Below are 14,444 nucleotides of genomic sequence, written 5' to 3' on the forward strand. Positions count from 1 at the left end.
ACATCATGCCATCCTATGCCACGTCACGTCACGCTACACCGCACTACACCACGCCGAGTCGTCTCGTGTCTCGCTGCGAGACATGACTTGTCGCGCCATGTACGGACTTCCACTACTTGCACCGATGCCCTCTCCCCAGCGATAATACCATTACGAAAACTTTTCCGTGCCTCCCTACCCCGTTAATCTCAGCCACCTCTGCACAAAACCACGGCCTGGATTTTTATCTACGACGTCGGTAAAACACTACGGACTCTCCAGGAAGCTATCAATTTAATTACACCCTTGTTTCCACTCTTATATCTGAGAACATTGTTCAAACCTCTTACTGTAATACGAATATTTCCCAAAATAAACTCAGACGCGATAAACGACTTCTTTTCTCTTTATCAATCCTTCCTTTTCCATCCTGATAAATATCCTCAAACACACACGTCCTTGTAGTACATTTAGATAAACTCACACAAAGGTGTTATATTGCAGTTAGATGGAAATTCATTTGTCCTGAGCATCGTACAGGCCTTCGCACTTATTAGCAATATTTCTCAATTAAGCCGTGTTGCGATAACAAGCTCTCTATTCAAATCTCCCTCATCTATAACTCTTTCTGATGCTAGTACATGTAGTATGTGCGACCTGCGCAAAACTTTCCTTCACTTTTATTTATAATTTTTTTAATTAGGCGAGGATATGTGATCTGAATATGAATGTGTTTTATTTTTATTTATTTTTTAATTATTAAGCTTGAAAGAATGTTTTAAATGTCGAGCGGTACGATTTTTAAACGTGTAGGGAGGAGGATAAGGGCGTTTCAAGTCGAAATCTCATTTTGCGACTGAGCTGGGGAATTCGATTGGCGTTTCAGGTTGAACGGAAGTTCCGTTGGGTGACATAAGGCCGGAAATATGATAGAACCGCGAAGATTCTGCTGGAGGTGGATGGCAAATAGTACAGTCTTGGCAAACCAGATTGGTACAGTGTCAGCTTTTTTATTTACTTTCATTTCAATGAACGACCTGATTTATAATTGACTTGATTTTAACGAAAAAACTCTCCATTTCCGACAGTTGACTCGAGATTAAAAAATCTCCACGTCCCACCAAATTCTCTCATAGATCGAGCAAAAAATCAGGATTGCGCAACCTAATTTTTCTAATTTTTCTAAAACACTAGTCCTTATACGTTTTATGCCGAGAGATTTTTAGTCTACGTTAAATTTTTTTATAATTTTCTCTTTTCCATTTTCTGTGATAATACGTACAGAGGTTGCGTAGGAAAATCGTTCGAGGCACGATAAATAGAATCTAGCACGAAGCATCATGAATTTTGATGTTCGAATTGTTCGATTTCATTTCCAGTTATATGATTTCAATGACGTCGTTTTAGAGGTAGGGGAATGGCAGCAGAAAGAGCAAAAAGGATACAGCAAAATCTTCAAGTAACAACGTGGAAATTGTAGAGATTCCAAGCATGTAGAAAAATCGTACAAATTGTCCGGAACTCCTTTAAACTTGGTTGCAATATTCAGCTGATATTTACAATAGTGAACTTTACCCCCTCACCCTTCTATAAGAATATCCAGTGCTTACAAAATTCAAAAATGCTTTTCCTCGAATAATTGTATGAAATTCTGCTGTGAACTAGCTGATATTTAACTGACCTAACCTTAGCTAGATTTTGTGGCTTGAGCTTGAATTTTAAATAATAGAGCCTACTTCCACGAAGCAGCTTTAAACTATTTGTAAATTAATCAGGTAGAACTTTATCAACGATAATACCACCCAATTCAACTATCATTCTGCTAAAATTGACTTTCATTGGAAAATAAAGGAATTCGATAGAAGTGGATTACTGGGTTATTTCTTTCGTTAATATTAATGAGAATAAGTTTTTTTAAAAATATTTTTGTTATATAATGAAGCAATCATTGGAATTAAAGTTTTCATAATAAAGTAGGGAAGTGGATTAATTATGGAAAGCTGTTTTGATCCGGTGCGAGTCTCCCTCATTTCTATAAATAAGCTCGTAAGATTTACTTGCGGTCAGGAGACATAATTTATTCAAAGAGTCAATGAATATTATATATCCGGCTCTTGTTCACTGCTACCTTGCTCTCGTTCATTTACCTTACAAACACGAATTTAATTGTTTTCATTGGAGAGAAGAAAATGAATTTCTTCATTGCTCGTGTCAGGTCTTAGCCAGGACTTTCACAGATCTACAGGTGGCAGTGGAAAAGATTGCCTCCGTTGACTGTAGACTCAATGGTGCAGACGGAAACAAGAAAATTTTCCCCCTGTTTCCTCAGACTTTGTCGAGAAAACCAAATAAATAATCGCTGTCAATACTTTTCAAATTCACATACAAATATAAACTTTGAACAATACACGATTACTCCCATCAAATTATAATTCCTCGCATTCTAATTGATCTTAAAAATACATAATTCGAAAAACTAAAGCAGTAGTAGAGATCAATACTATCGTCAGCCGAGATTCAGGTTTTCCAAGCTATTATAAAGAAAACAGACAACTGGAAACTTTTCAAGGCTTTGTAGTTGATAGAATAAGAGGATGAAAGGTGGGAAATAAAGCAGGTAGTCCCGTAACCCCATATCACAAGGTTGACCGTATTCTACAGTCGGAATCTGTGGAAAGGCCAATACCAATATATTTGTAAACATAGAAATGCAACTTTTCCGATAGAAAAAGAAGTCTCTTTGAGCTTTGAGTATTTCTGCAGACGTTAAAGAATTGGGAAAGAAGAAAGACAGTGAGGAAGATAGATATATGGAGAGACTGGGTGGGATTGGAGGTAGGAATCTAATAAGAGAGAGCGAGTCAAATATGACAGGGAACGGTGAACTGATATTACAGTAGGTTTACTAGCCACCCCAGATCAAAGCCTTGTATGTACATACTATGTTCCAACATTAACACTCCGGACTAAGAGCTGTAGCATGGATTTAATTAGAAAGGGATACATCAAGGTGCTCCAATGCAAAGGGACAAGGAATATTAGTCTGTGTGTGTGGGAGCGAGAGAGAGAGAGAGAGAGAATACAGGGAGAGAGTGAGAGATAATACGCAGCAGCAAATTTGCTGCCACACCAAATGACGAAAACCGGTGACCAACGTATGGTGTAACCCTGTTCAGTCATAATAATGTTACCCATTGAAAGATTGATACTGTCAAACAATGAAGTTACACTTGCTTTTTATTGTTATCATACGCGTTGATGCACGATATAAGCATCTGAAAAATTGTTTGATTTGCACATGTCAGCTAACTTCGCTTCGTATGTATCCCTTCTATATCATACCTTTAGACCTATCACGTTATTTTATTAATAGCATAATTATCTTTTAACTTTTCTCCCCCAACCGAAGATTCATTTATCCACTTTGCAGTCTTATCACGAATGACTTCATATACAAGGAGTAATAATGATGTGCAGACAAAATTTAAATACGAATACAGGACATCATTATAATCATTTTTTGTTAACAAACGTTTGGTGTCTTGATAAATATAAGTTTTGTAGAAGTCAAGTTTCTGCAGAATTTCAAAATTGATGTTTTCCTCTATAAGCATTGAAACAGAGGTATTTACATGTATTTATGGTATTCTATTAGTTATCATATATCGAATGCTATTATTAGAATAACATAGTGTATTGTCTAAGTTTATACAGTATAATAAGACTATATCCGAAGGGCAATTAACGAAAATATGTATAACCAAACCAGTTTCTCTCAGGGTCTATATTCTTATACAGCCCCCCCCCCCCTCCTTCAGATAAAGGTGAATATCTGTCTTTGAAATTAAACTTTAGTAAAATCTCCATTTGAATTGGTTATCAGCCCATTATCGCTTATATCGATTGATGGATAAAATATAAGGTAATAGAGGAATAATTGATCTCGATGGTGTTTATTCGAGAAATTTGATTTATATGTAAAGTAGATATTTGATCGGTTCGATCTGGCTGTCTCGGCTTGTGGAAAAATAAAGGATGGGTTGAGTGTTACTTCTCTTCATTTCACAGTGTGCTCATCCAATCGTGTAACGAGTGTGTGTTAAGGATGGGCGCGTCTAAAAATAAGAATGGCTCAATAGGTGCCTTCGTCCATGAGTCTTAAGAGATATATTTATTAGTTGAGTATCGCTCCTCGAGTATTTATTACATTAAAGGTCAGACGTTGGAGCCGAAAATCCATATTTCGTCAAATCGCAATACCTCGTAATAACAATCGATGTAAACTATAGTGCAATCTGAGACAATAATATTATTGAGGAAGCCAAATCAATTCGTGTTAAAAAATTAAAATAAAAACCTAACCTCATCCGAATGACCGATGTTTTATAAACGTAATTGATTCATGAATATCACTATTATAGAATTGTTCTTAAATTTCGATATTTGGCACGTGTGAAAAGAATAAGGATTAAATATTACCCCTAATGAAATTACGTAAATTAATTAAATTTTCCAAATAGGAGGAAGGAATTTGTATTATTGGAAGTGGGCTGTCACGTAGAAGGAAACGTGTGCGTTACGAATGACAAAATAGAGAAGGAAATTATAATTGTCGACAAATTATTCGCAAAATAATGTATATTGAAGTATTTCGCTGCTCGTTTCTATACTCTCAAATATTTCACAATCATTTACAAACTGAAGCATTATAGTATAAGGTATGAATCAACATTACACCGAATCCATAGTTATCTTTTATAAACAAATATTTTTACATTCTTCCACTTAGATATGGTGTGTTTGCATATTTGCTCTCTGCTAATACCGTGCAAGGTATTTATTAAGTTAGTTAATAGCATATTCGCAATAGATAATGTCGCGTTAGGAAAAGGAGCAGGATTAATCTGAATATAAGCCAGTAGAAGGGAGAGCTCTGAAAAAGCTTTCAGAGAGAAGAGACCAAATCGAGTAACAACAGACATAACTGTGGAAACAATTTGTTTGCGTGAAATCTAGATAGCTGAACAATTCATCAGGCAGTACGAGGAATATAATATATTGACAGGTGTTGAAAGGCGAACGAGTTTCTATCGTATGCACCTGACGTAAATGCACGTATGTTGAATAATCTATCTATTCAAACAATATGCTCGCATATCGCGTACTATCCACTATCCCGTCGGGATCACTTCAATCAAATCGATGAAACACTTGGTCGATCTTGTTTGAAAAATCGCTTATCTATAAAGCCCCCTATAACCGCCACTGCGAATATCTCATTCGATTCTCATTCATACATTTGCATGCGAGACAAATCCTATTCGGATCTCATCGTAATTCATACTTTACACGATACTTTATAATTAATACATACATCTATATATATAGCTGAAAGATTGATCACGTGGAAATAAAATTTGCAAAAAGATAATTTCTCTCGTAATTCGTTAGGAACATTCCTGTCACTAGAGACAGAAGTGTATAAAAAGGAGGATAATTGATTCTTAAAGCAATTATTCTGGAATTCTTGCGTTGCTATTTTGCAAGGAAATTCTATTGGGTTTTTGGGAGATGGGTCAAGCTTTTTGTTTTATCAAACGGAAACGAGGGTTGACCAAGTTCCGCTTTCGAGTCGGCCAATCCTCAATGGCCTTCAGTAATCCAGTATTAAAGATTCCCTACCTACAGCGTCGGCGAATCCCCGACTTACAGCCACTGATCCCCCATTGAGCCTTCTTTAGCTGCCTTGTTCCTCGGTCTTCGTCTTACGACATCCATAATCCACTGTCACTCCACTCGTTCGTTTCTGTCATCGGTTGGCTACTCGACAGCTTACACCTTATAAAAAAATAAGCTCGCTACAACCCGCGTCAACGCAGATTCTTTCGTGATCTCTTCAGGGGAAAGAAAACAGCTCGACAAAGATTAATGAAACTATACAAAACAGAACGATGAACCGTACCACTTAAAATACCACGACGGTATACAAACCTACCGCAGCATCGATCGAAACAAAAATTTAGAAAGATCAACGAATTGCCCTATCGAAAATAATTCGAATAAAATTTCAAATTCGTTTTTTTTTCAGAAGCTCGCACAGGGGAAGCATGATTGCCAGAATTGCAATTTCTTTTTCTACTTACGATTTGATTTTCGTTCGCACAGAGTTGAACGAAGATCTTCGTGAATAAATGTTACATTTGAATTTGATTTTTCGAGGAAAGTTGTATAAGCTGGTTTTGGCATTAGTCATGAGTCGTGGATGGGTTATGGGATAATTATGATAATTTATAGATGGTGAAAGTGCAACGGTGTGTACTATTGTTGCAGTTGCTAAGTTCCATCGTTGTGGTTGGTGGAACGAACGTAGCAGGTGCGCTGACGCATCACCCAAGAGAATTGGCGCAGAGACAGGCTTTTCTCGAAACTCGGCAATGCGTCGAAGCACGTCTGACCACACAGAGGGAGAATCAGCAACAGGTACGTGCACTGCTGTATTGTAATATGCATTTATGTTATCTTGTGTATACTATATTACATATATATGTATAAAACTATGCGAATTTAAACGGTAAAAGAGATCTCGAGTTACCTTTGCGGTTGTTCCTCTACTTTAATAGACGTATATATGCACCACTGCAGCTTTTCAAAGCTCGCTCTCCCCCTCTCTCTCTCTCTCTCTCCTACACATAGTCTCAATCCTTTCCTTTGCCATCCACTACCACACCCTCTTTCTCTTTACCATTTGCTTAAACTCAAAAAACTTTTATCAGACGGTTTATAGCAGCGACTCTAAAAGTCTCATCAAGCAAATCTCATCCAACAGTTCAACTTTAAAGAGGGAAAGAGAGAGAAGGAGAGAGAGAGTCTGCTTGTTTTTATAAGAAAACTTTTACCTTCGGTAAGCATGCATCTTTAGAAAAACTGCACCATGCCATTTTACCTTTAACAATTATTCTTTGATCAAAGTGCAGAAAAAAAGCTTTTTAAGAAGGACTTTGTTGTTTTTTTTTGCTACGAGTCTCCTAACAGGTAAACGTAATTTAGGTGTAACACGTGTGGATTTGCATGGAAAGGATGCGAGGATCCACGAGATAATATTTTTAGTGCTGAAAGGCGTTTGGAAAAAGATGAGCGCGGGGAACAAAGGATGGTTATATGTATATCGCGAAAAGCTTATTCGTACCAGAGGGAAATGGGCATTTGCCTAAAGAGCAACTCGACAAAATCCCTTATCAAGTTGTAGATGACGCAAAATGCACAATTTAGATACTGCGAAATATTGTTTACGTTGGAAAAACCGATCTTCGTTTAGCACGGACTCGTCTATCGCTCTAAATCATCAGAATATTGTTAACCCGAAATTACGCGAAAAAATCAATTTGTTCCTCGATCAAGCCGATGATGTTTTTTCCAGAATTCCGATATTATTGCGTTTATTTTTATATTCTATCTGAAAAGATATATTGATCAAATCGACGAGAATGTAGTCAGAATGCAAAATTTAGGGATTACTGTGAAATATTGTTTACATTGAGAAAATCGATCTCCGTTTAGCACGAACTCCTCTATCACCCTAAATCATCAAAATCCTTCTAAATTGAAATTCTAAAAAAAAAAAGTTATTCGTCGATCAGCTCGCTGATTTGTTTCCACTATTTCGATATATTATTGCGTCTATTTTTATATAATATCTCAAAACCTATTGATGAAATCGACGAGAATATAATCCAAGTTATTTACAGCCACATGGACTTTTTACGGCCAATTAAATACGTATAGGGCAATGTCATAATGGAAATTGCCAATCGTCCATCGCAAAGGTAATGCGATGATTTGTGAATAACTCTGACATCCGCAACGATCGGATGATGCGTTACGCTCGAAAATTTAATCAACAGTATATTTATCCGACAAATTTCACAATTCTATACAAGCGTTTAGCCATAACTATATATAACAACAAATAAAATCAGTCTTAATCTCTTAAAAAAAAACAAAGCACTCTATCTGGAGAAATCCCTCCAAGGGTGCACTCGACTCTGATGCATCCAAAAGTGAATGAACATAGCAAGATGCATCAAGGGTGAGAGAAAAGTTTATGGGGAATCTAATGAAATTGCAAAATATATGAAAATTTGAAATTTAAATTGTATACTGTGGCAAATAAATTGGATAAAAAAGTTCGTAGTTAGCTGAGAGCATATAATATCAGTGGCGATGGTTACTCGGATCGAAAGTTCCAAGTTTTATTATGACCTTGATAGAGCCCTGTGCATGCGGTTGAAGTTGCCATAATCGACACCGGTGAAGTAACTCGATAAAGCAGTGATCGTTATCGCTGGCCTTGCCAATGGCTTCTGCTGCGGCTCGTCGATGATGCACTAATTAATACATTTACTAATTGAATATTATGCAATCTCCGCATGCTCATCGTACGCCATAAAATATGCGTAGAATCATTGAAATAATTGTCGATAATAGTAGCCGAATATTTGGATGCAAATTTCATCAAAGACACAAATTCCTGCGCCAATTTGAGATTACACATAAATAAACGCTTACGTTACCCGTTATTTAATGGTAGAAATATTCGCGGCAAGCGACAAGCTTTCCTGGTAAATGCTGAATGAGTCAAGGTAGAAAGAATCTTTTTTTAATTATGAATAATGCATGTGCAGATAATTACGCTCCGCTACCATTTCGTATAACGAGAGTATGGTTTACGAGGATTAATAATACGGAATTTCGAAGCAATTCAATATCAATTGCTGGAAATAAAAATTCTCTTACTGTGTACATTTCTGTGTAAAAGTACATCGAGACTTGGAAGATTATTCAGTTTGATGGAAACTTACGTATTGCCTTTGAAGCAGAAATTTCATTTTTTTATATACGAGAGAGTGGAAAACCGTTTCATATAAATATTCAATTTATAAATCGCGTGGAGTGTTAGTGTCAAAGCTCTAAATACGTCACAGCGTCACTTTGCAATGCCAAATGTAAGTGCTTTTACACGACGTGCCACTAGCAAGACAAACTTATGCTCGATTGAGTGTTTGAAATATCCTTACTATCTTTTTACGTGTCTGCCACATATAAAAGCATTAATCAGCCTCCGTGCGATATAACTCGATTACGAGTTGCAGTAAGATTAAAATAAAAGTCGAATTATGAAAATGCAGGTACTAGTTTGAAGCTGACATTGATCGTTCATCTGCTTATGCATGGTACAAGGTACTTCTGGTACGGAGGGTAAATATTACACTTGAATTTTAATCATTAAGAATCAAGGTTCATCAGAGCCCGGTGAGCGAAATAAGGTCAAGCGCACGAACAAAAGCTAAAAGGAAAGAATGCAGTGTAAAGCTAAATCCTAGCTTGTCTTATTACCTTGAAGATTCTTCGATGATCGATAATTCGAACAATCTCGATATCGCACAATCTTAACGGCTCCTCTAATTAGGAAAATAACAGGGATGTATCTTTTTCCAGAGAAACAAATCCTTTACAAACAAATGACAAAGTTGAAAAAAGCCTGTCCTAGCAGGTACGACATAGAAATAATTGTCTCGCGCGCTTCGCTCCTTTATAATATAACAAAAATGTTTTCGCTATTAACGATGAGGTAAGAAAACACTGCTAGTCTTCATTAGATTAGGACGAAATACTCGTATAATAAAATGAATATTCCTTTTGCTGGTTCGTCGACAGCAAAAAATATGCGATGGAATGTGGTTTGTAGAACCCTGCTAGTGATAAATTATGAATTATTTCATACGACTAAGGGAATCTTGCTCCTGTCGACTCGTGCATGTGTTTTAGTGCAAAACTTTCCAAGTGCGATTCGTCCTATGTAGAATTAATCCATATTAACTCTTTGAGGGTAACGAGAAGCAGAAAAGAGCATTTTAACGAAAGTACAGCTTTTTCTTACAAAAATACCATTCCTTGTTATTATCTATCAGAGATTGCAGGTTTTTGCAATTTATTATAAATATAATTTGAAAAGCAGCATACTTCTTTCTCGCGTTACTCGTTATCTCTATTTTTGCTTCACCTTTGACATTGTATTATATTATCAGGCGAAAGAGTGGCGTAAATGTAAAAGCTCCTTTGCAATGTTTTCCTTTGTTTCTTGCGGACAATGAAAATTAGATTGTTTAACTAGCAGAAATCGGCGAGGAAACTCACAATGTTCCATCGCGTTGTGAGATGATTTTGATTTTGACTCAAGTGTTGCGCAATGTGTACTAACGACCACTTAACGATAACTTGTCAAGAGAAACAGGGAACTTGCTCGAGTTTAATACACATGTTTCTGTGTTCCTGTATATATATCTATAGTATATGTTGGTACACTATACAGTATATACGGCGCTTTGGCAAACCTCTCGCTAATGAATGGATATGGTAACAGCATTAATTCTGGCACAACTACTTTGCAAACCCCAAATCGGTGTATAATTGCTAAACAAATAATCCCAGCAATTTAGTAGTATGCCATAAGTTTAACATTAATCGTCATACCGATAGATACGTTGCAAAATTCAACTGCTTTGCATAATTTTAAACAAAAGTTTGTTTATCAGATTGATAATGTTGTTTAAGCAGAAAATTATTTTAATTAATTTTCAGCAGAGCGACACTAAGCATGTATATTTAGCTTTTTCAACGTTTCCAAGATCCTCTTAGCGACTTCGTTTGCTTCCTTTATAGAGATAAACTTTAATATAATGATTCGATGTAATTAAATGATGTAAAGTGATTAAAGTACGAGAAGCTTAAAGGTAGTATGTTTCACTTATATATTTTACCTTAGGGTTTTGTCACATTGTTCAAGGCTAACAGCTTGCGACAATTTATACTTCGTGTACAGTGTAAGCTCAATAGACTTTCGTATAATAACGACAATATACGAGATGAGCATGGTGTCGATGTTACAAGTATCGCTTGAGCATAAAATCATCGGCTAATAATCTGCTGGATTGCCAAGGGACAGCTTACACACTTAACGAGACAATTCTCTACCTATCGCATCCTGACTACGATCTTTATAGTCATCAAGCATTCATTCAAGCTCGATAATAAATTTCATTCTCGTCATAATAATTAAATAGTTCTTAAAGCAATTAAGGACAGTAGACAATTTTGCATAGCCTTCTATTACCTTGCATTAATTGCTGGTAGATCTGGAAAATGATTTCCAGACATTTTACATAAACTTTTTTTTAAGAAATGGTTATCGTCTTCGGATAATGCTGATAAGTTTATGGGTTTTAAACATTTTTTTTAATTTAATTAATATTATTATAGCCGACTTAAGGGCTTCCTATTAATATTTGACGCAGGCTACAATTTTACACCTGCGCATCTATTCTGCATAATACGGAAGACGTTTTCTCTCATGGCATATCAGAGTGATTTTGATAACGGATATCTAATGCATTGGCTTAACTGCATGCGATAAACTTGCAGCGATAAGTTTGCAGCTATAGTTGCCTTTATACATTGCTTCCTATCTGTCGTAAGTAGCGCACCTGTATCTTGCGCCGTAATGTTCCCAATGGACTTAAATTACACATTTTCCACCTAGAGAGACGTAATGGCAAAGCTTATTGACAATTCAAAGATAGAATGTGATAAGAACTGTGATTACCTAAAATCCCCACAGACCTCCTCCATTATTTACAGTACTTTGGAATTATTTACCGCCAGGATTAAATTACTCGTGTCAATTTCTACTGGGATTACATACTGCCTGGTTTCAGTATCATTAATCAGCTTGAATATCTCCGTGTAGCTTTGCACCTGCAAGTGTAACCTACATAAAAATATCAATGTGTATTTTCCTTTATTATCTTTAACCGATTATTATTTGAGCAAGGACATATTATCAATAGAGTTCGTTCAAGAAATGTGTCTTAAAAAAGTCAATTTTTATATTTCAGGAAAGACTTTTACTAAGCGTACTGCCCAGACACGTAGCTATGGAGATGAAGGCTGACATTGCTGGAAAGCAAAAGGACACTATGTTTCATAAAATTTATATTCAGAGACACGAAAACGTCAGGTTCGTTAAAATATAAGCAATAATTATCTTAATTATATATTTCACGTTTGACTCGTAACTTTCGCAAATGTTGAAACGAGAGTTAACCTTCTCTGAGAGATTCCTCTCATTTTCATGAAACATTTTGCCATTAATATTGATTGACAAAACTATTTCAGTATTTTATTTGCTGATATCTGTGGGTTCACTTCACTGTCTGATCAATGTACAGCAGAAGAACTGGTTAGACTACTAAACGAACTTTTTGCAAGGTATGACAAATGTTACATTCTCATATTAATTATATTTTTTATTTAGAAACTGCATTTTCATGTGAATATTGTGCTCCGGAAATAGGTTATAACTTTTTGATATTTCATTCAGTCCTATGTAAATTACACGATCTCTCACATTTGAAAGTTTTACAACTGTTGTAACATTTTTTCTTGTGAAAAAATTGCTTAAAAACAATGAAAATGTTTCGTAATTAAATGTTTCTTGCTTCCTATTGGTTACACCTTACGAAATAAGTATCCTAAATATTCGTAATTCCACGCAGCGAATTCTTTGACATATTTCCCTTTATATCGTGCATTTCTTTTTATTGAGAATGATTTCAATTTAGCATTTCGAATGACAATAATGTACCGTAAGAAAGTTTCGGTGTATTTAAACTTGAAAATTTGCTTTAGAAATAATATCCTTTGAAAGTACTCGGGAGAGTTTCAGTAATAACAGCTGCGGTTTGCACAGAACTTGTATAAATGCAATAGTTTAGTCAGTTAATGAGTGAAATACTGCAATTATTTATTTAGAACTTTATTCCTCAAAAGTTCCCTTATATTGATCGATCGAAAAAGCAGTAAAAGTTTTACAATATTAAAGCTGGTACTTGTATCAACATATATGCATAATACATGACAGGTATAGAGAATTGAATTATTTTATAGCGAGTAGTATGTCGTGGACATGAAACTCGAGGATTGAAGTCTTCGGTATAATAGTCTCAACTGTAGTCACCTTGTAATTATCCAATTTGTAGAAATTATTATATTCATACTTTTAAGTAATTTATCTTATAGCTGGCTAAATAACGTTAAGAGCACCACTGTAAGAAAGTTTGAAATTCATTTATCAAAGTTAACAAGGGTTTTTCAATTCTAAGAGGTCTATTGTGAAGGCAAACCTGTACAAAATTACATTTGACCTTTGATAGAATTTCGCCACCAGGAAAATCTCGATTTATAAGTATAGGAAGAATGGATAAAAATTAAGTCCATCCCGGAGTAATAAATTGATCAATAACGGTATCATCCTTCATTCCTATTAGAATATCCAGTCATTTCATCCCGTGGATAATCGCTTTATTACGGAATTTCTCATTTTTTGTCCATTGCTCAAAATTTAGCCAAGAAACTTTTCAGCATTCTCAACGCGATCTTGTTAAAAGCTTAAGCTTGGCGGATAGATGGGAAAATAAATTTATCAAGACGTCGTAAGAAACAACGGAACGGGCTGAGAGATTACTGTAACAGGCAAGAAGGTCTTGGCTGTTGGAAGGATACGAGCAATCCTGCTCAACCCGTAAAATCGCTTCTTTCGCACCAGTTTCTCCCTCGATTTCACAAATAGTTCACGACCCGTAAATCTAAACGTCCAAACCAGCGATTTTCGCGAGCCGTTTAAATAACTTTACGACCAACTTAACATCACGACGAAATCATGTTTTCGTCGAGGCCCTTCTTATTAAACTGCTTCATCATTCGCTCAATTGCATTATACACTTGGAAATAATACCCGATTAAGAAAGATCAAACATGTTCTTTTACCAAGTATTTACATTAAAAATAGAAAGAGTTTTATAAAAAAAAACACAAATTAACACTCTTTGCAAAACAGATTAATATTTGCAGTGACGAAATGAGAATAACGGAGGCCAAACTCGGCAAATTTTTGTAATACTTATAGTCATATAATTACAGACAAACTGTGGAGGTAAACGGATAATCCTACGTAAATTTTTGAATAGTAACTAAGTGTTATACATATACGCTTTAAAATTAAAGAGAGTGTGAGAAAATTGCTTTCTTTTGCAAATAAAAAAATGAACAAGTACATGCAGGGGAATATTAAGAAAGAATGTTGGCAGGATCGTGATACTCGTATATATTGCACGATGGTTTATGGCATTGCGAAATTAATGGGAGAGATGTTATCGATGAATTATTGGAAGCGAGGTTTGATGAACTGTTGCAGATTCGACCGGTTAGCGGCTGAACATCACTGCTTGAGGATAAAGCTCCTCGGGGACTGTTACTACTGCGTTTCTGGGCTTCCCGAGCCCAGGCCCGATCACGCTCACTGCTGCGTCGAGATGGGCTTGGATATGATCGATGCCATTACGTGAGTCGAA

The 14,444-nt window shown here is 35.8% G+C and overlaps 1 protein-coding gene across 1 annotated transcript in view; it reads left to right on the plus strand.

Annotated features, from left to right (window-relative positions):
- Window positions 1–14,444, plus strand: part of LOC136784200 (adenylate cyclase type 6-like) — a 79,181-nt gene that overhangs the window by 47,500 nt on the left and 17,237 nt on the right. The window contains exons 7-10 of the mRNA XM_066744728.1: window positions 6,310–6,459; window positions 11,931–12,052; window positions 12,211–12,303; window positions 14,288–14,434. Of these exons, the coding sequence (XP_066600825.1) occupies window positions 6,310–6,459; window positions 11,931–12,052; window positions 12,211–12,303; window positions 14,288–14,434 (512 nt within the window). The remainder of the gene's footprint in view (window positions 1–6,309; window positions 6,460–11,930; window positions 12,053–12,210; window positions 12,304–14,287; window positions 14,435–14,444) is intronic.

This window comes from Prorops nasuta, unplaced genomic scaffold (genome assembly GCF_024137725.1).
Source record: "Prorops nasuta isolate Cenicafe-Biocafe unplaced genomic scaffold, Cenicafe_Pnas_1.2 PNAS00050, whole genome shotgun sequence".
NCBI lineage: Eukaryota > Metazoa > Arthropoda > Insecta > Hymenoptera > Bethylidae > Prorops > Prorops nasuta.